This window comes from Diabrotica virgifera, chromosome 9 (genome assembly GCF_917563875.1).
Source record: "Diabrotica virgifera virgifera chromosome 9, PGI_DIABVI_V3a".
NCBI classification, from domain to species: domain Eukaryota; kingdom Metazoa; phylum Arthropoda; class Insecta; order Coleoptera; family Chrysomelidae; genus Diabrotica; species Diabrotica virgifera.
The window spans coordinates 172,019,667-172,042,822 of NC_065451.1; the positions used below are offsets into that span (position 1 = coordinate 172,019,667).

General features: G+C 32.6%; 1 protein-coding gene across 2 annotated transcripts in view; it reads right to left on the bottom strand.

Moving 5' to 3' along the window:
• Positions 1-23,156, bottom strand: part of LOC126892113 (uncharacterized) — a 90,234-nt gene that overhangs the window by 5,779 nt on the left and 61,299 nt on the right. For both annotated transcript variants that reach the window (XM_050661578.1, XM_050661579.1), the window contains exon 7: positions 12,672-12,872. In XM_050661578.1, the coding sequence (XP_050517535.1) occupies positions 12,672-12,872 (201 nt within the window). The remainder of the gene's footprint in view (positions 1-12,671; positions 12,873-23,156) is intronic.

Below are 23,156 nucleotides of genomic sequence, written 5' to 3' on the forward strand. Positions count from 1 at the left end.
TGAGGCTCTAGACTGGCCACCAATGAACACTGATGCAAATACCATAGAACATATATGCGACATCCTAAAAAGACGTATACGAGCAAGAAATCCAGCTCCAAACTCAATTGCAGAATTAAGAATTGCTGCACAGGAAGACTGGAATCGACTTCCACAAGAAACCATCCGAGATATTCTGCGGAGCATGACTAGAAGGACGCAGGCAATCATTAGAGCTAGAGGAGGAAATACTAGGTACTAAATTGTTACAATGTTGTAAAAATTGTTATATTGTCGTTATTGTTTCTCTTTCTAATTAAATGCTATAGGCAAAATCATACTATTTCATTAATTTCTCTACAAATTAGTTGTGACTCTGCAATATGCAAGTTACTTGACAATAAATATACGTAGCATAGTCCAGCTCAACTTATTTAGCAATAAAGAGTACACATTTTTTTAAAAGTAAAAAGATATACTTCAAAAACAAAATATGCAATATTTTTGTCTGTGAGTGCATAAATAAAAAGCGATAATAATCAATTGCTGATTCTTGCGGCTATTGGGACCGTGCAAGTTCGGCAAAGCGACCCCTATTTCTACGCTCTATACTAAAATTCGCACTTTTAATTATATTGGCCAATTATATTAGTCCTGGTTACTGGATAATTGTCAAGGCCATAGTCCAAAAAAATATTAAGAAGAAAAAATAAGATTCAGGTTATGTTATGAAAACGTCAACAATTGTATGTAGTAAATAAAATTAGTTATTAAAATGCAGTACTGCAAGCAAAATAAAATTAATTAAATTTACCTTTATATAATAATTGCATATCATATCAATATTGTGGAGCAATATATAATTTTTCTGCTTCATTGACAGAAGGTATGAAATATACGTCAATTTGACAATTTCAATTGACAATATGAATTATTTAAGATAGTTGCAATATTTCTCCGCGACTAGCGCAGGGTCGTTTCTCGTTTCCCCTTCCAAGTACTTGCACTCCGCGAATAGAATCAAATTACCCGTGCATCACGGCATACTTCTCATGGCAGCCAACCTGTTAAATGCATTATTTTGTGAACTATTGGCTGCCGAAACAACTCAGAGACCTGTATTTTTAAAACTACATATACTAAAATCACAATAAATATGCACTATATAGAAATAAACAAACCAAGACACGTTGAATGTTACGAGGAGCACTCCCGAATCATGATTTATAATGTATAAACTTTGTAAATCATGATTTGGGATTTACAATGTAAATTGTAAATCATGATTTGAGAGTGCTCCTTGTAACATTCAACGTGTCTTAGTTTGTTTATATTTCTAGTACATCTTTATTGTGATTTTAGTATAACTACAGAATCGCCTGTTCGCTATGAGACTGTAACACAATACTCTGGGTATTGTGATTGAGAGGGAGTCAAAAGTAAAATTGAGGTAGAAGTAGAAGAGGGAAGTTATTGAAGATATTAACAGGAAATGCTTAGCTCAGAAGAACAAATTAAAACTGTGGGAGAGACATAAATTCTCAACTGACAATTCGGGCTAGCTTTACTACACGGAAGATTGGCTTTGAGATATGTAAAAAATAGAGATATTGGATAATGAAATTAGATAAACAAGGAAGAAAATGAGACCTTTTAATACAAAAACTTAATACAACTAGATAAGACCACTGGAAATAGAGTGACATGAAAATGACGATAAGTAGAGAAGAAGAAGGGCGCCAACTCAACAATGGTTGAGATTTTTTAGAGGTAATGAACAACAAGAAACAAATAACACTCGATACACTAACCTGAAATACAACAAAATTCAATAGTTACCTTGTAATGCTATGTTATACTGTTAGTAAGAACTGAAATAAAAAGCAAAAGTACTTCTGACAAGTATATTTATAATAAATATCCTAAACAACATATAATTAGCTTATATACATAAGCAGACAGTATGATATAATCAATATATATATATATATATCAATATAATCAAAAAACCGCGAACAAATAACAAAAATCACCACTACTGTGCCAAGTAAAGAGATATTAGTAAGATTCAATAATCACGTCCGTGAGAATAGCCAAAAGTCTTAACTTAAATGTTAGTAAATAATGATCCTTGGACTGGCAAGTGTCCAAATAGCTAACGTTCCAGATCTATGTGCACGTAGTATACTTACAACACAGATACTGGATATATACAAAAACACTAGATATGAGTCGGTCAGAAACTCTTTAATTAAAGTTTGTTTTTAAAAACCCTTGTAAATTTGAAAACTACTCTTACTGACAACCTTTTATAAACTTATTTCTCTTCTCTATTAAATTTTAAAAACTTGATTTATTCTCAACTATTATTATCCGTTACCTATTTAATATTTGTTTGAAATCCTATTTTATTAAAAAAAAAAACAAAACTAACACCCCCCTATTAATTACAAAAAAAAAACTAGGCAAAATGTACCTGATTATGTGCACACAAAAAGTTTACACTCTAATGTATAGTTATGAATGAGAAGAAACTTGACTTTATGTTAACGTTAACAAAAAAGAAATAAACTAAAAGCTTTATATCTTCCAAACACGAAGACAGGTCTGTTTAGGGTAAACTCCTCTTAGCACTACCACATCTAAAGTGTTTGGAAGGCTGTTCGAAACGAAGCCAAGCTACTGGTGTCCTGGTGATATATTATGTAAAAATAGGTAATGGACAATAATTTGCATTAGGATGCTGCACAACATTCCAAGGATTTGGACTGTGGGATGCGATGATGTCTAGAATCTGTGTGCAGCTTTGCAATTGTTAATTGGTCATCATTACGGTGTGGTTTTAATACTTAAATTGGTATATTTTTGGTTACTGTTGATTTAAACTTTGGATAAATAGTATTTATTTATTAAGCGCAACAGGCTTTGTAGGCCTAGGGCTAAAATGTTTACATTTCTGATTACATAAATAATATAGGGTCATTTCAAATCACTCAATTTTGGAGCAAAAAAAATTTTGGACTTCCGATTTGTTTGAAAATTGGTATATAGCTTCTGCGGGACGTAAAAATAAGATATTTAAGGTCAAAAAATCTTCTTCTTCTTTTTTTCTCAAAATGTTATTTTATGCGATTTTACAGTGATTTGGTGTTTATTTATACAAATTTGCATTTTCTATCGTAAAGTATCAATGGAAAACATAATATTTTAATAGAAGGGACTCAAAAATGTCATTATATGGCATTATAACAAGTTACTTTGATTCAAAACAAGCTTTTTATCAAATTTTATAGTGTAGAAAACGTAAAAATACCGTTTTTTTACATTTTTATCCATTCCCAAAATACATCATAATCAATTTGGCTGAAAATTTGCCCACAGATAGACAAAACATAGGACTTTAAGTGGTGAGAAGGATTTGAATTATATTACAATACCAAAAAAGTTAAATGCAATATTATAGTCAAAAATATAGGCGTCTACTGTAAGTACAATTAACTCGAAAATATCGACCTCACGACAAAAATTGTTAAAAAGAAATTGTAATAATTGTAAATACGATTTATTTGGAACAATTTCAGTTCCTTCCATTTTTGTCGAAAAGTTAAAAATGGCGGAGATATTGAGCAAAACAGGTTCTCCTTTAAAATCAAGATGGCGGCTAACGTAACGGAGAAATTCATTCGTGATTTTAAATTTAGGCTACTATTGACTCTCCTAAAGATCAGAAAAATAAAATTTTGGGCAGCTCAGCATTCAAGGTCAAATGCTATCCCGACTGGACTAATATATACTTTTGAGTCTGATATTACTGCATGTAACTTTTTTGGTATTGTAATACAATTCAAATCCTTCTAACCACTTAAAGTCCTATCTTTTGGCTATCTGTGGGCAAATTTTCAGCCAAATCGATGATGATGTATTTTGGGAACGGAGGAAAATGTAAAAAACGGTATTTTAACGTTTTTTACACTATAAAATTTGATCAAAAACTTGTTTTGATTCAAAATAACTTGTTATAATGCCATATAATGACATTTTTGAGTCCTTTCTATTAAAATATTATGTTTTTCATTGATACTTTATGACAGAAAATGCAAATTTGTTTAAATAAACACCGAATCACTGTAAAATCGCATAAAATAACATTTTGAGAAAAAAAGAAGAAGAAGATTTTTTGACCTTAAATATCTTTTTTTACGTCCCGCAGAAGCTATATACCAATTTTCAGACAAATCGGAGATTCAAAATTTTTTGCCTGAGTGATTTGACATGGGATGTACCTATAATAAATAACTTAATATAACTTACATAACTTATAAATTTTATTTAATTACACTTCAGTCTTTTTATACACTCCTTCACCACCTCTCTCAATCTCCTTCTGTCCAATGCTAGTTCTTTCCATCTCTCAACGTTACTTTTCTTCAAGTCTTCATACACACTGTCCTTCCATCTTTTCCTTGGCCTGCCTTTCCTCCTCTTTTGTATTGGTCTTCGTGAAAGTACCATTTTTGGCATTCGTTTACTTCCCATTCTCTCGATGTGCCCCAAGTATCGTATTCTCTGTGCTTTGATCGTCGTCGTGATCGTTGGCTCTTGATATAGTTCTTCCAATTCTTTATTGGTTGTTCTTCTCCACTGACCTTCTATTTTCACATCTCCATATACTGCTCTTTGCATTTTTCTCTCCCATCTTTCTAAAAGGTCTGTTTCTGACTTTTTGAGCACCTATGTTTCGCATGCGTATGTTATTGTAGGTCTGATAACAGTCTTATAAATTCTTATTTTTTTTTTCTTGATACGTATTTGGATTTGAATAATGTGCGTAATGCTCCATATTTTTTATTTCCTTTGGCTATTCTTGCCTTTATCTCCCCTTCTTCATGACCATTTTCATCTATTTTGGCTCCCGGGTAAATAATTTCTTTGGCTCTTTTGAACGAGTATGTTTTTTCTCCATCTATTTGTACTATGCTGTTATTCTCTTTTTCTTTTTGGATCTCTCCCATTATCATATACTTTGTCTTCTCTTCATTTATTTTAAGTCCGAATTTTTTGGCTTCTGTTATTATGTTTTTCATTAACTTTTGTAGTTCTTTTTTGCTTGTTGCTAATAGCGTCAGATCATCTGCAAATGCTAAGCATTGGTGGCCGTTTTTAAATATCGTTTCTTGCATGTTTATTCTGCTCTTCCTGATTATTCCTTCCAATGTAAGATTGAATGCCGTTGTTGATAGTGGGTCTCCTTGTCGTAATCCTTCCTTGGTTTCAAACTTTTTGGATGTATACCCTTTCCAAGCTATTTCGTTTGTTGAGTTTTCCATCTTTACCATCCTGACAATTTTACTTGGTATCCCCAATTCTTTCATCAGTTCGTAATCTGCTGTCTGTTTATTGTGTCGTAAGCCTGCTTAAAGTCTATGAACAAAGCATATAGTACTGTTTTATGTTCGTAACAGGTAGTCTGTATTTCTTTTAAGGCAAATATTTGGTCAGTCGTTGATCTGTTGTTTCTAAAACCTGCCTGGTATTCTCCCAGTATTTTTTCCGAATATTGACTTAGCCTTTTTCTTATACTTTGTGCCAAGATTTTGTAAACTATTTCTAATAGTGCGATGCCTCTGTAGTTTTCGCATAGCATTCTATCACCTTTTTTATGTATAGGGCATATCCTTGCTATGGTCCACTCTTCTGGCATTTTTTCTACTTCCCATATTCTTTTTATCAGGTCATATATCTCTTTCTGTAGTCTTTTCCCTCCTGATTTTATCATTTCGGCCGATATTTCTGTTATTCCTGGGCTTTTGTTATTTTTCAAGCTCCTTATTTCGTTCTTTATTTCTTGTTCTGTGGGTATTTCTATTTCTATCTGATCATCTTCAATTTCATGGTTTGTTTCGTTTTGTACTTCGCTTTTATTTAGCAGTTCTGTGAAATAGTTTTGCCAGTTTCCCATTATTTTTTCCGGCTCATTTAGCAACATCCCTTTATCATCTCTCATATATGGGTTGTTTTTTTTATATCCTCTTTCCATTTTTTTTGCTTCCTGGTAGAATGATTTTATTCTTTTTTTTTGAAATTTTTCTTCTATTTCTTTCAGTTTGTTCTCGTTGTATTTTCTCTTTTTGCTTCTACATTTTCTTTTCATGATTTTTCTCAATTCTCTGTATTCTTCTCTAGTGCTTTCTTCGTCATTTGTGAGATTTTTGAGTCTTACCTTTATTATTGCTTCTGCTACTTCTTGACATTCTTTATCATACCAATCTTTTGTTTTGTGTTTTCTTTTGGTTTTCGCTAGGATTGCTTTACTTGTGTTCAAGATTGCTTCTTTTATATTTCCCCATTGTTTGTCTGGGTTTGAAGTTTCTTGTTCCCTGATTAGTCTGTTGGTTATTCCCTGTTCATACTTCTTCTGTGTGTTGTTATCTTTTAGTAGTCCTATGTTGAATTGTTTTCCAATTTTTTCTTTTGTTTTATTGTTTTTCTTTATGTTATGCTCGATTTTGTATTCTGCTCTCACCAAGTAGTGGTCCGAGTTACAGTCCGCTCCTCTCATGCTCTTTACATTTATTACATTGTTTGCATGTTTCTTCTCTATTAAAATATGGTCTATCTGATTTACTGTCTTTTTATCAGGGGAAATCCACGTTCCTTTATATATATCTTTTCGTCGTAATTGTGTGCTTCTTATCACCATTTGCCTTTCTGTTGCAAAGCCTATTATTCTTTGGCCATTATCGTTCGACACCTCATGCTTACTATATTTCTCTATTATTTGTTCGTATATATTCTCTCTTCCGACTTTGGCGTTGCAGTTTCCCATTATTATTTTGATGTCAAACCCTGATAGTTTATCATATTCTCTTTCCAATTGTTCGTAGAATTCATCTTTTTCTTCTTCTGTGGCATCTTCAATCGGTGCGTGTACATTTATTAGACTTATGTTTCCTTTGTCCCCTTTTAATCTTATTGTGCATAATCTATCTGATATTGGTTGGAATGCCATTACTCTTTCCTTCCATTTTCGCTGTATTATAAAACCTGTTCCTAACCTTCTGGTTTCTCCCCCGCTTTTAAAAAATACCACGTCTTCTATTTCTACTATTTCTGTTTCCAATTGTTTTGTCTCTTGTAAAGCTATTATTTCTACATTATATCTTTTAATTTCTTTAATTAATTATTTGAGTTTTCCTGTTTCGTATGTGCCTCTTACATTCCATGTACCCAAGTTGACTTTAGTTTTCTTTTTGTTATTTTTACTTATTGCCTTGCCCATTGCCTGCGTCGTTTCCGTCTCATTTATCTCTGTTGCAAACTGTATGTTGTCATTTTTCGGCTTTTCTTTTTTATTGCTGTCTTGATTTGTTTTATTTCCATAGTTCGTAATCCTGTTCTTTGCATTTTTCGTCGTCATTTGTTTCCTTTCATTGCTGTAGCTTAGTTTTTTGCTTTGGTCTCTACCACCATCGTTTGGTTCTTTCCATCCCAGCGCCATATTTCATGATCGGCATATATTTTCTTATACCCTACTTTCATTTTTCTCCCTTCCTTTCTTAGTTCTTGCGCTTTTTGTTTGACACGTTTCTGTACAATTCTGTCGTTCTTTGATAGGTCATCGTTGATATAAACTAGACCTTCTTCTCGATTTCTCAATTTAGTTTTGTTTCGCATGTTTTTGTTTTCGCATTTTCTTTTATCTTCTTCCTTTTCAAGCTCAACCAAACAAACTTTTTCTCCTAACTTTAGAGCCTTCTCTATTTGTACATCTACTTCTAATTCTTTCTGCATAAAATTTTTCACTGAATGCTTTAGGATATCTGGACCATTTGTATCTATGTTCAAACCCTGTATAATTATATTTTTTCGCCTTTTTTGATTTTCTAAACTTTCAAGCCGTTCTTCTATTTGATAAACTGCCTGTTTTAGTTTCGTGTTTTCTTCTCTTAATGTTATATTTTCCTGTCGTAGCTCTCTTATTTCATCTCTATATTCTTTCTGCTCTCTACGCATCTCACTAAGTTCTCTTGATTGTTCCTCGATTTTTAAACTTACTCCTGCCATCATTTCCATAATTTTTTGTACATTCTCCTCCATTTTCTCCTTTCTGTAGGAGGGAGATCTGCTTATTTTTCGACTTTTGTTAAAAGCCCGTTCCAATTCTTCCTCTTTTCTCTTCTTGTCGTTTTCGTCGGTCGTAGTACCGTCACTTTCTATTCGAAATAGCTCTTCGTATTTTTTATCTTCTCTGCTCATTACAACTGGTTCTTACAAATAGTATTTATGATGTTCTTAATCCATTTAAATAGTGTATGAGATTCTGACCAAGACTGCCGGTCTTGCCCGGTATTGAAAATCAATCGCGTCGACACAAAAGCCGTCTTATGGTAAAAATACGTTCTAAATTGATCGCGGGCGGATCGAAACGAAATTTCTTGAGGGATATTATTACTGTTAATTTTATTTATTAATTTTAATTGAATTAATCTAAAATCAATGTAGTTAATTTAAAGGGTCCGTAGCGTAACTGCTACAAGACGTACACTAAAAGTTTTAAACATGGCGCCATCTAGCGGAAGCTACTCAACTCAGCAAATATGAGGTTTGTTCCAACAAGCGGCCAAACCTGTCAGAAACTATCAACGAATAGTCGACCAGCGCGAGTAGAGGGGATAGCAGTGACGACTGTGTTAATGCTCTCTAACTGACCAACTGTTTGCTGGCGATTTCTGACTAGTTTGATTGTTTGTTGGAACTGAATGATGATATGATTTTCGTACATTTTGACATTTCCTATGGACAGATTGAAAATCTACATGGCGTCGTTTAGCAGCAACAAACTTTCGTGCGATTATTTCATAAGATTTTAAAGTTGGCCTAATTAAATAAGAAAGCGTCGATCGAGTTCGTCTTGTTTTTCGTTATAAAGCACCAGTTCCATAATAAAAACAATTTTGCATAACCATTTGTTACTGAGAAAGATGTGTGGTCATTCGATTCCTCATGTTTTGACTGCTGCCCATAAGATGTACGTGTCGATTGGTGCCCCTCCATACTCAAAACGATTCCACGAAGGCAGCTCAAATTTGGTATCTAACATCGTGACTGGTAATGAAAAATGAATATATTGGAGCCCAAGAAGACAAATCAAATAAAAATATTTGCAGCTTTTGCAAATAAATGGTCGCAAGTCTCTTTTTGGAAAAAAGGGACAAGCTGCCGCGATTTCGTTAGACACCGTTAATGGTGAATGGTAAACAACCATTTGTTTGCCAAAAGTGATTGATGAACTGCATAAAAACAACTGTAATCGACGCATCGTGTTTCATCATATTGCCAGCTCTCATACCACTCGTAAAATATCCGAATATTTGAAGGCACATTGATCGTTGAAGTTTGGAAGATCAAAGGAAGACTAGGCCTAGGCGTCGCACAAAAGAAGTTTCTTGTCTGCGAACTTTACACCAATTAGGCACACCAGACAATTATATGATGATCTGAAGTTAGAAAAGAATTCCAGTTGATATTCGCCAACCTCCGATGAGCAGGGAACACATGAAGAAGAAGGTGTGCCATCCTACATACTGTACTGACTTGGCACCGTGTGATTTCTTTGTATTCTCGAGAATTCAAAACAAACTCCGAGGTAAACGTTTTAAGACGCCAGAGACGGAGCTTGTTCTGAGCTCAGTTATACCTTTTTAAAAGTTCTACTGCCCGAGCTACATATACTTTTGGACACACCACAAGGAATTTTATATTAAACTGAACTTTATAAATTTAATGCGCTTATTCAACAAAAAACGAACAACTACTTTACAGATACTAGGAACAATGTTACAACACGAAAACGAAATATAGAAGAAATGCAAAATACACTAATGAAAGCGAACAAGTGTGTTTATGCATTAAATAGGTTACTAAGATATAAATGCATATCAAGAGGTGGAAAATTAAGAATATACAGAACAGTTATTAGGCCTATAGTAACTTACACATCTAGGCTATTGATTATGTATTTTAGAAAGGAACTACAACGTTAACAAGGTTTTATTGTTTCATATAGTCAATGGACTTCTAAATATGAAAAACCTGCGGAGTGCTACCATTTAAAGGGGTGCGTTTTTGAGAAAGAGGTGAATTAGTCCCTAGGCACAGGGCGAATTACGGTGGGTTCTATGCACTTTTGGTACAAACATGTCTGCAGCAAAATTGTTCCTGGTTAAATTTACTGTCGAAACATCCCATTTTAAAGTCAAATATATATTCAAAAGAAAAGCAAGAAAAATACACAAAAGATAGCAATTTCGTTTTCCCCCCATAACTTTTATCCACAGGGATATATGTATAGACATTGCTTCACAGAAAAAAAAACTTCCAACTTTCCTCTTTAAAATGACGTTTGGTAGAAGTCTATATAATTTTCAGTTTCCAAAATATGATTTTACAAAGTTCGCCACTACAGACATTTTAGCCCATTTTCCTTGTTACTTCTCAAACATTGTTCTGTATCTTTTTTCTACGTAGCTTTAGGTAACTGCTATGTTACTCTTAGTAGGAAGAAAAGTCAATTACTTTTAAAATGGTCGATCGTAGAAGGCTTTATGACTATTTTTAAACAAGATATGGTTGTTCAAAGTTTTATACTTTTAATGATTTTTGATACAATAAAAAAGAAAGCTTATTTTCTTTACTTTAAAATGGTGTATTGTAAAAAAATCTAGGACTATTTTTAAACCAGATATACCCTTTCAAAATGTGACATACACACATGCACTTGGCAAGTTGGATCCATATGAAAAACTTTTTTATTATTAACTTTATGAAAAAAAAATATTCTTTATAAAATGCTCCGCATAGTCTACAACCTAGTATGCAATCATCAGATATAAAATTTTATCAATAGTGTACGAGGTATGTTAAAAATATGAATTTCGCTCAAGAGTAAAGTACCTTTATATTTCACAATATCTCGAAAAGTGTTATTAATAAAAGTTATTTGGAATTAAAAATTATGTTATAATATGCAATAATATTCTTCTAATTGAAAAAAATAATTTTTTTTTTAAATTTTTCTCAAATTACGGATACACCTGGGTATCTTACGGATGGATATCTTGTTTAAAAATAGTCCTAGAATTTTTTGCAATACACCATTTTAAAGTAAAGAAAATAAACTTTTCTGATTCCACAATATATATACCTAAATGTATCAGAAAAAAAGTCATGAGAAATTTAAAAAATAATCATTAAAAATATCAAAAATCATTAAAAGTATAAAACCTTGAAAAAGCATAACTTGCTTAAAAAGAGCGGTATAACCTTATACAATAGACCATTTTAAAGGTAATTGACTTCTATTTCTTCTAAATGTACCATTGCGTATACCTAGAAATGCGTAGAAAACAGTTACAGAACAATGTTTGCGAAATAATGGGGAAAATGGCCCAAAAATGCTTTGAGTGGCGAACTTTGAAAAATCATATTTCGGAAACTTTAAATCCCAGAGATTTTTACCAAACTTCATTTTAAAGAGAAATAATGGAAGTTATTTTTCGCTGAAGCAATACCTATACCTATATCCATGTAGAAAGTTATGGGGCAAAAAACAAAATTGCTTTCTTTCGTGTTTTTTGCTTGCATTTCTCTTGAATATATTTTTGTAAAAAAATAATTTTGACTTTAAAATACGATATTTCGATAGTAAATTTAACCTGGAACAATTTTTCTGTAGACGTGTTTGTACCAAAAGTGCATAGAACTCACCCTAATTCACCCTGTGCCTAGGGACTAATTCACCCCTTTCTCAAAAACGCACCCATTTAAATGGTAGCACTCCGCGGTTTTTTCAAATTTAGAGGTCCATTGACCAAATGAGACAATAAAATCCCGTTAACGTTGTATGTAGTTCCTTTTAGCTCTCTTATTTTGAACATAATCACTAGCCTAAAGAGAGACATGGACATTAATTAAAAAAACAACAAGAAATGGTGCAGATATGGTAACTAAAAGTACTAAGGAAAACATTTGGAGGAAAAGAGAAAGGCGTTTAGCTCAGAAGGACAAATGAAGATGTGAGAGAGTTATATGGGAAGCTCAGCACACTAGGGGTAATAAGACCCCAACGACTAAGATGGTTGGGACCCATACAGAGGATGTCAGAGCCTAGACTACCGAAAATGCTATTGTCAAGTACAATAGGAGGACGCCAAAAAAGAGGTTGGCCTAGAAAAAGGTGGAAAATGAACGTAGAAGCTGATTTAAAAAGATTCAACGTTACAATGTACAGTGTTACAGTGTACTTTACTATGGAGTGGAATCATGGTCGTTAAATGTAGAGACAATGAGACGACTTAACGCCTCTGAAATGTTGACCTATAGAAGAATTATGAGGGTTTCCTGGGTAGATAGAGTTACGAACAACGAAGTACTGAGAAGAATAGGTAAAGAGAAGGAAGTTGAACTTACAATTAAAGAAAAAAAACTACAGTATCTCGGACATGTGATGCGGGGCGAGAAGTATGGCATCCTGCGACTCATAATGCAAGGAAAGATAGATGGCAGAAGAAGCATCGGAAGAAGATGAATTTCATAATCAAGCCATGAGACTACTAGGTTCGACGCGCTGATTATTATTATTAAATTTCAGATAAGATACAAAATTGATCGGGTTTCTTGCTGTATCCACTTACCGTGTAAAAAGAACGGGTGCTATGTTATTGTGAGCGTTATCTAGAAGGATATTCCTGCTACCGACTTGGGTTCTCAAGGAGGCGTATCGGGGGCCTCTCGGCGAAGACAACTTGGCACTTCCAGCATCTTCATTATTCTCAGACTCGCCTTTTTCTGAGGTCGATTCCATTTCATAATTAGGTTTGAGTTGATCACACAATCTAAAATAAAGTCAAAAAACATTAAAACAGGTAAATAAAAAATGCAAAATTAGTTTTAATACTTTAATACATTTATGCCCGTTCCGTCCTTTCACGCATATTTTTTCTTAAGTATTTTTTTACTATTTTTTTTTAATTTATATTCTGGTTAATTAATGTGTGGGAATGTCTTTACGGTGCATAATTAATACGGTCTTGTAGACACCGCCCTAATATTCTTAAGAAATACTTATATATAAGGAATCTATTCGGCTTGTGCACAGTCACAGCCAGTATTTGTGAGAGTGACACATAGCTCTATACAGGGTGGGGCATTAGTGTGACAAAGTCCAATTACTCGTTTGTCGTAAGAAATACGAAAAAAAGTTATTTAGATAAAAGTTGGAGCTCACATAGTACCATCATTTAAAAATATTTTCAAATATACAGGGGTGTCCGTATTGACAGGGTGACACAAACTTATATTTTTTTAAATGGCACACCCTGTATATTTTTACATTTTTGGATTCTCCTCAATGTTTCCTTTCTTAAAATATAGGATTTTGTAATATTGTACAAGGTAGTTTAAAAGATAATTACGTTTTTTTGTTAATTTCGTAGCAATATTTACACCCTGTAGAATTGTAGTGATTCGACAACAAATTTTTATTTTATGTTCAAACGATTTTCAATATAGTCTACTATTGTTAAACATTAACAGTATAGCGAAATGTTTAATTTTAGTATACAGGGTGGGTCGAAACTCGGAATGAGTATTTTCTGAGCTTTCTTAAATGGAACACCCTGTATTTAAGTATTGTAATGAAATGATATTTTATGGTACTTTTTTTTATTTCTTAAGCATTCCCTATACCTAAGTGCTTTAATTTGTAAGTTATTCGTGATTCTTTAAGCCAATCATTAATTGCAACAAAAATTACGTGAAATTTTATTAGGTGACCGTGAAAATATCCAATCAAAAATAATTTTTCGAAAAAAAATACATAATAATTTAGCCCGATCCTTAATTTATTAATATTAGATGAGATATCCAAATACATTCGTAGTTAAGGTTGATGGTGTTTAAAATATTAATCAAACATACAAAATTCTCCCTAGTTGGCTATGACACAAAATTTGCTTAAACATTTGACATTATACTATTTATATAGTTTCAGTTGATTTGTTACCATTACTAATATTAATTTTTCTAATGAGGAACTGATTAAAATGGATTTGTGTTAGGAGAGTATAACAAAAATGAGCTACTTGCAATAAAAATTTATCATCAGCAATTCCCTGATAGACGACAACCAAGAAGAGAAACTTTTGAAAGTATACTAAAACGGTCTCAACAGACTAGATACTTAGATTGTAAGAACGGTTGTACTAATATGCCTATCCTCAGTAACACTAAGGATTACATTTAATTCCTGTTTTCTTCATTTATAATAGTTTTTGTTCTATCAGATTTATCATAATCTAAGTGTACAGTCCGTTGAAACCGTTCTAGTATTTTTCAAACGTTTCTCTTCTTGCTTGTCGTCTACCAGGGAATTTCTAATGAAAAATTCTTATTGCTAGTAGCACATTTTTGTTATACTCCACTAGCACAAAAATCTTATTAATCAGTTCCTCATTAGAAAAATGCATATTAGTAATAGTAACAAAGCAACTGGAACTATAAAAATAGTATAATGTCTAAATTTTAAGCAAATTTAGTGTCATAGCCGACTAGGTAGAATATTGTATGTTTTTATTAATATTTTGCGCGCCAACAATCTTAACTACTAATTTATTTGGATATCTCATCCAATATTAATAAATTAAGGATCAGACTAGATTATGATGTATTTTTTTTGAAAAATTATTTTTGATTGAATATTTTCACGACCACCTAATAAAATGTTACGTAATTTTTGTGGCAATTAATGTTTGGCTTAAAGAATCACAAATAACTTACAAATTAAAGCACTTAGGTATTAGCAGTGTGCAAGTACTTGGAGGGGATACGAGAAACGATCGTGCGCGAATAGCGGAGAAATATTGCAACTTTCTTAAATAATTCATTTTGTCAATTAAAATTGTCAAATTGACGTATATTTCATACCTACTGCCATTGAAGAAGAAAAATTATATATTACTCCAAAATATTGATATGATATGCAATTATTATATAAAGGTAAATTTAATTAATTGTATTTTCTTGCAGTACTGCATTTTAATAACTAATTTTATTTACTATATACAATTGTTTACGTGTTAATAACATAACCTGAATCTTATTTATTCTTCTTATTATTTTTTTGGAATATGACCTTGACAATTATCCAGTAACCAGGACTAATATAATTGACCAATATAATTAAATTGCGAAAACTGTTGCTGAGCGTAGAAACCAGGTGTCGCTTTGCCGAATTTGCACGGTCCCAATAGGGAATGCTTAAAAAATAAAAAAGTACCATAAAATATTATTTCATTACAATACTAAAATACAGGGTGTTCCATTTAAAAAAACTCAGAACATACTCATTCCGAGTTTCGACCAACCGTGTATACTAAAATTAAACATTTCGCTTTACTGTTAATGTTTAACAATGGTAGATTATATTAAAAATCGTTTGAACATAAAATAAAAATCTGATGTTAAATCACTACAATTCTACAGGCTGTAAATGTTTCCACGAAATTAACAAAAAACGTAATTATCTTTTAAACTACCTCGTAAACTATTACAAAACCCTATATTTTTAGAAAGGAAACATTAAGGAGAATCCAAAAATGTAAAAATATACAGGGTGTTCCATTTAAAAAACAAGTTTGTGTCACCCTGTCAATATGCACGCCCCTGTATATTTGAAAAATTTTTTAAATTATGGTCCTCTCTGTGTCCCAACTTTTACCTAAATAACTTTTTTTCGTATCTCTTACGACAAACGAGTATTTGGACTTTGTTACACTAATGCCCCACCCTGTATAACCATCCACCACAGCAACGCGTTCCAACACGAGATAACACAGTCCAGCGCGCTGAAGAAAGAAAAGAAGCAGACATGATCAAAGGCAGGCGTAAAATCATAATTTTACACACACACACACACACACTATTCACTCTTAACTACAGAGATATCAATTTGTTAAATACTACCCTAAAACTTACAACTAAAATTCTACAAGAACTAATGAATCAGAGGATAAGTTTAGCAGATGAACAACAGGGTTTTCGTACTGGAAGATCGTGTAACGATGCAATATTCGTCATAAAGTAGATTACTGAGAAATAAGACTATAATAGACCAGCATTTCTATGTCTGATTGACTTGAAGAAAGCATTTGACAGAGTAAGACTCAAAGATATAGTCCATCTTCTGTATAATAGAGAATTCCCCTAGATATCATAAACACCATTGAGAACATCTACCAAAACAACAAAATGGAAGTCAGAATAGATCGACAACTTACAGAACCTATACATATAGGCATCGGAATGAGACAAAGAGACTCATTGAGTCATATGCTTTTCAATTTAATTATGGATGAAGTAATCAAAAGCGTTAACAAAGGAGTAGGATACAGGATGAGAAACAGAAGTAAAAATACTCTGTTGCGCAGACGACGTAATATTGATAGCCCAATATGAAGATAGTCTGCAAAGATTAGTCTATAGATTTAACATAAAAGCAAAAGAATTCAATATGAAAATTTCATATCAGAAAACTAAAACAATAGTAATCAGTAAAGAACCAATCAGATGTAAAATAGAAATTGATGGTATCAGTATTGAATAAGTACCTAATGGAAATAAAATACCTTAAAATTACATTGTCAAGCTACGGAGACAGGGACAAAGAAGTGAGAAAGCACGAGGAGCACTCCCAAATCATGATTTGGGAGTGCTCCTCGATCATTCAACGTGTCTTAGGTTGTTTATTTCTGTATAGTGCATTTTTAGTGAGATTGTAGTGTAGACAGTTGTGTCTCAGATTAGCGAATCGACATACAAAAAGCAAAGCAAATAGACTGGCAGGATATATTAATAACACTATAGGGCGAAACCGATACATTACCACTGAGATGAAGTCAATAATTTGTAGAGCCAGCGTACAACCAATAATGACATCATCATCATTCTCTTTGCCTTATCCCCATGCGGGGTCGGCTTCCCTAATTGCATTTCTCCACACAATTCTATCTTGGGTCATATCAATGTTAATCCCCTTTACCAACATGTCCTGCCTTATCGTCTCCCCCCAGGTCTTCTTTGGTCTTCCTCTCCTACTCCTTCCAGGAATCTGCACTTCAGCTATTCTTCGTATTGGGTGATTAACGTCTCGACGTTGAACATGACCAAACCATCTTAACCTATGCTCTCTCATTTTGACATCAATTGGTGCCACCCCTAGACTTCCCCTAATATACTCATTTCTAATTTTATCCTTCTTTGTCACTCCACTCATCCATCTAAGCATTCTCGTTTCCGCCACATGCATTCGTTGTTCCCCTTTCTTTTTCACTGCCCAACATTCAGTTCCGTACATCATAGCCGGTCTTATCGCTGTTTTATAGAATTTTCCCTTCAGCTTCATTGGAATTTTTCTGTCACACAACACACCACTCGCTTCTTTAAACTTCATCCATCCAGCCCTAATTCTACTGCATGCATCTCCATCTATTTCTCCATTACTCTGTAATACGGATCCTAGGTACTTAAAACTATTGCTTTTCACCATCATTTCACCATCCAAAGATACCATTTTATTTGTAGTAGCTCCATCTTTAAATGAACATTCCAAATACTCTGTTTTTGTCCTACTAAGTTTTAATCCTTTTTCCTCCAGGGCTTGTCTCCACTGTTCCAGTTTTTGTTCCAAGTCTCTTTCACTATTTCCTACTAACACGACATCATCAGCACAAATTAAGCACCATGGAATGTTACCCTGTAGTTTCGCTGTTATCTGGTCCAAAACTAATGGGAATAAATACGGACTAAGCACCGAGCCTTGGTGCAATCCTACTTTCACATGAAATTTATCAGTCTCTCCCACACCTGTCCTAACACTAGTCGTTACTCCCTCAACATATCCCTCACAATCTTTACATATTCACCAGGGACTCCTTTCTTATTGAGTGCCCACCACAGAATCTCTCGAGGAACTCTATCATATGCTTTCTCAAGATCAATGAATACCATATGAGCGTTTGTTTCTTTACTCCTGTATTTTTCCATCAACTGCCTTATAATGAAAATTACATCTGTTGTTGATCTACCCTGCATAAAGCCAAATTGATTCTCGGATATTTCGGTCTCTTCACGTATCCGTCTATCAATTACTCTTTCCCATATTTTCATGGTGTGGCTAAGCAGTTTTATAGCCCTGTAGTTTGTACATTGTTGTATATCTCCCTTGTTTTTGTAAACTGGTACCAGTATACTGCTTCTCCATTTGTCTGGCATTTGTTCAACTTCCATAAATCTATTAAATAGACCTGCTAGCCACCTTGTTCCTGCCTCTCCCAATGCTCTCCATACTTCCCCAGGAATATTATCTGGTCCTACCGCTTTTCCTTTCTTTATTTTTTGAAGCGTGGCTCAACTTCCTCGTTGGTTATTTTGGTGACCATTGCTGCTACTGTCTCCGTTGACTCTACAGGCTGTCTGCCAAATTCTTCATTTAATAAGCTGTCAAAGTACTTTCTTCATCTCTTTTTGACATCCCTTTCGTGAACTAGTATTTTATTATTTTCATCTCGGATACATCTAATCTGATTAAAACTTTTGCTTTCTTTGCTCTCTGTTTGGCTATTTTATATATCTTCGTTTCGCCTTCCCTGGTATCAAGTTGATCGTATAGGTTTGAATACGCTTCTGCTTTGGCTTTTGCTACTGCTACTTTCGCTTCCTTTTTCGCCACCAACCAATAATGACCAATTTCGCCAACCAATAATGACATATGCATCAGAAATAAGACCCGATACAGCCATAACACAAAAACTACTAGAAACGACAGAGATGAGAGTACTGAGAAGAATTACAGGAAATACGCTGAAAGATCGAAAGAGGAGTAAAGATATCAGAAGACAATGTAACGTACAGTGTATAAACGAATGGACACTAAATAGAAAAAAAAATGGAAGAAGCACATAAGCAGAATGGGGGAGACACGTGTGGTCAAAATAGCAAGAGCTAAATCACCAATCGGTAGAAGAAGTATCGGCCGACCGCGCAAAAGATGGAGAGACAACCACCCTTAGATGTATCAATCCGCCAATGAACAAGCAGAATTGCTTATAAAGAGGAAGAAGAAGAAGAATTGTTTACTTATTAGTATAACATAAAAATATAAAGATCAAAAATAATTAATCGTCACTATATTTGGACGGGATTCTGTAGAAAGGAACCAAACCACAAATATGTATTTTGCCTATAAACAGTCTCATAGGTTGTAAAATATCTCGTAGATACTTGTGCAGAAAAGAACCAAGCCACATACGATATACACCATCCTCTATGAGCGAAAAAACCAACCAACATTATCGTTGCAGCATGACAGCGTTCTGCAAAAAAGATCCATGTGGGTTTGTTCTTTTATGCAAATTCACGTAAGTTATTTTGCAGAAGCTACAAAAGTGGATTTTTTTTAAACAAATATTTTCATGAATTCACGGGATAGTTCAGAGAAATAAGGAAAAAAATATCCTATTGGTGACACAACCCCCTCCAGGCCGAAAAAATATTTTTTGAGTAGTATGGTCATCTATAATAATAACCTATATGTTTCCTGCAGCCGATTTTGATGATATACATAGTTATAACAAATGAAGATCAAAAAACGCTCAATTTTCGTCTATTACCAAAAAGTTAAGCATTTTAAACAAATTTGGGAGTAAAAAAATCATAAATCATATAAAAAAACTTCAATATGGCGTTCGCTGAATATGTCTATCCCTATTGGTTGCTTAGAAAATTGCAAAATAAGTCATAAATTTTGAGTTTTTATAAATATTCATAACTTATGTAAAAATTAACTTAGAACCTTCTTTTTACACGGATTGCTGAGACTTCTGGTGCTTAAATTATACCCTAAATTTCAAAGCAATTGGTCAAATAGTTTAAAAATTATTTAATTTGTTTATTCCAAATTAATTTTTTTTGCAACACTGTAAGTCAGAAAATGATGAAGTTACAGTAATACTTTGGACAGTTTTATTTTTTCACATTTAGAAAGACTGCATTTTTATACAAATTAAAAAAAAAAGAAAAAATTGTCCTAGGACAATTAGGGACGAAGTTGGCCCCCCTCTTTTTTAATTCACAGCAGCTTTCTTTATAATAATTACGAAATCAAAACAGCCAGCCACATTTGAAAGAACATAATTCAAAATTTTAATGTACCAAATATAAAAAATATATACTTTCAAACAAATCGTCCACAAAGTTTTAAAATGTGACCCTTAAAATCGGCCGGCCTTGAAACTTGGGAGATCGATGAGAAGGGGGAAGGAATCTCTGGTTCTCGCCTATGGATTTCGACGTTTCTTTTTTTAATTTGTTTGTACTTTTTGCGTACAGTACGAATATGCATTATCTAAATTAATTAATTGTTATATACACCATCAAATTTGTTTAAACAATTTTTTTTTCAATTTTTTTTAATATTTGAAGTAATTTTAATTACAAAACATAAATATTTATGAATAATGTAATAATACATAATCTTTTATTAAACTTAGTAATAATTTAAAATATGAAAAAACAAATGATCCCATTCAATTGTTTCTAAAAATAGTATTGGTCTGTGGAAATCAAAAAATCTCAAATGAACTAGTATATGTTGAGTCCGGGAATCTTTACCCGTACGTCATCATTTAAAGCATACGAAATAAGTCGATGGTAAGTCGGAAATTGAAATTTGCTAAACGCAACAGCAAGTCACTTACTGTCACTTGCTGTTGCGTTTAGTAAATTTCAATTTCCGACTTATCATCGACTTATTTCGTATGCTTTAAATGATGACGCACGGGTAAAGATTCACGGACTCAACTGTAGGTTTTATATATAGGCTTTATTTTTTTGCTAAACATGCTATTATATGAATGAAAAACTGACGTTACAGAACCACCAAACAAGAGATAAACGTAATTGATTGGGGTTGGAAATTCATCTAAGAACAGTTAGTACCGATCCGATCAACAGATCTTCTTTATACCAGATACTTTATTAAGATAAATTACCTGCTCTTGAAAAACTGGTTGCACTGAGTACCTGTTTAGTACAGAGATATAAATATTTTATGGACTTCGATAACCAAAACCTCTATCTTTCTCTGTTATCTATTTTGAAGTTTCTTTTTTTATCTGTATGTACTCTTTGCGTACGTTACGAATAGGTTTTTTGTTAATAAAGTGGTTATTTAATTAACTATGTAAATTGTGTAAACAATTTTTGGAAATTATTTTACGGTATTTTTAGGATGACTTTGTTGGCAATCATAGAAGTGGATCATTTGCACTTGAGTTTACGATAACTTATATTAAATAGGTAACTGATAATTGTTACGTTTTTCATAAAAATACAAGTAATCCTAGATAAATCTCCTTTTATTTTATTTTAATAGTATTGTTATCATACCAAAATGTATGAAATATATTAATTTTTGTTTTTTTACAATCTTAAAAAATTATAACTTTCAATATTGTAAGATACAATTGTTATAATATTGTAGAAAATTTCTGCAAATAATTTTGTTCTTTTTGTCCTCTCTCTAATTTTGTTACCTTTCATTTTTCATTTATCTAGTAGCATGTTTATCAAGAAATAAAACCTAGTTTATTTGAGATTTTTATTTTCAATGCAATATTATAAAGCAATGTTAGTTTTAGGAATAATTGAATAGAATTAGTATATATTATTAATTATAAACCATATGTACGTTTTACAATAAAAGGTACATCTAATGTTATTTAAAAAATTGAAAAAAAATTGTTTAAACAAATTTGATGGTGTATATAACAATTAATTTATTTAAATAATGCATATTCGTAATGTACGTAAAAAGTACATACAAAGTAAAAAAAGAAACGTCGAAATAAATAATCGAGAACCAGAGATATTGTTAACAGCTCCTTCCCCCTTCTCATCGCTATCCCAAGTTTCAAGGCAGGCAGATTTTAAGGGCCACATTTTTAAGCGATGTGGACGATTTCCTTGAAAGGAAATCTTTTTTATATTTGGTACATTAATACTATAAAGTCCTTTCTTTCAAATGCGGCTAATTTTATTTCTTAATTGTTATAAACAAAGCTGCTGTGAATTAAAAAAATAAGGGGGCTAACTTCGTCCCTAATTGTCCTAGGACAATTGTTTTTCTTTCTAAATGTGTATAAAAATTCAGTCTTTCTAAATACGAAAAAATTATTTTTCTACGGGTAACGGTTAAAAAGCTATTCTAATTGTTTATAAGCAAAAAATCGTCATGTTCTTGCAAAATAATTTTACACTATTTCAAATTATTATTTGTCATTTTTTTAAATTAAGTTAATAGTATATATCTTCTTTCATAAACTGTACGAAGTATTACTGTAACCTCATCATTTTCTGACTTACAGTGTTGCAAAAAAAAATTTTGGGATAAACAAATTAAATAACTTTTAAACTATTTGACCAATTGATTTGAAATTTAGGGTTTAATTTAAGCACCGGAAGTCTCAGCAATCCGTGTAATAAGAAGGTTCTAAGTTAATTTTTACATAAGTTGTGAATATTTATAAAAACTCAAAATGTATGACTTATTTTGCAATTTTCTAAGCAACAAATAAGAATAGACATATGCAGGGAACGCCGTATTGAAGTTTTTTTTATATGATTTATGAGTTTCTTATTCTCAAATTTGTTTAAAATGCTTCACTTTTTAGTAATAGAAGAAAAAAGCAAAAATTTACCGTTTTTGATCTTCATTTGTTTATGACTATGTATATCATCAAAATCGGCTGCAGGAAACATATAGGTTATTAATATAAATGTCCATACTACTCAAAAAATTTAGATTCGGCCTGGAGGTGGATGTGTCACGAGAAAAATCTTATTTCTCTGGATTAGGACTTGCAGAACAAATTATTAAATCCCAGTACAGTGGAACCCCGATAAGTCGGCCCCCGATAACCCGGAAGTCCGGCTAACCCGGACCGATTTTCATCAGACAAAAATTTAACAAATAAACAATTTAACAATTTTATCAAATAAAAATGTATGTAGGCCAAATAATATTTCAGAGATAATGTGTATTTGTGTAATTTGAACACATAAGT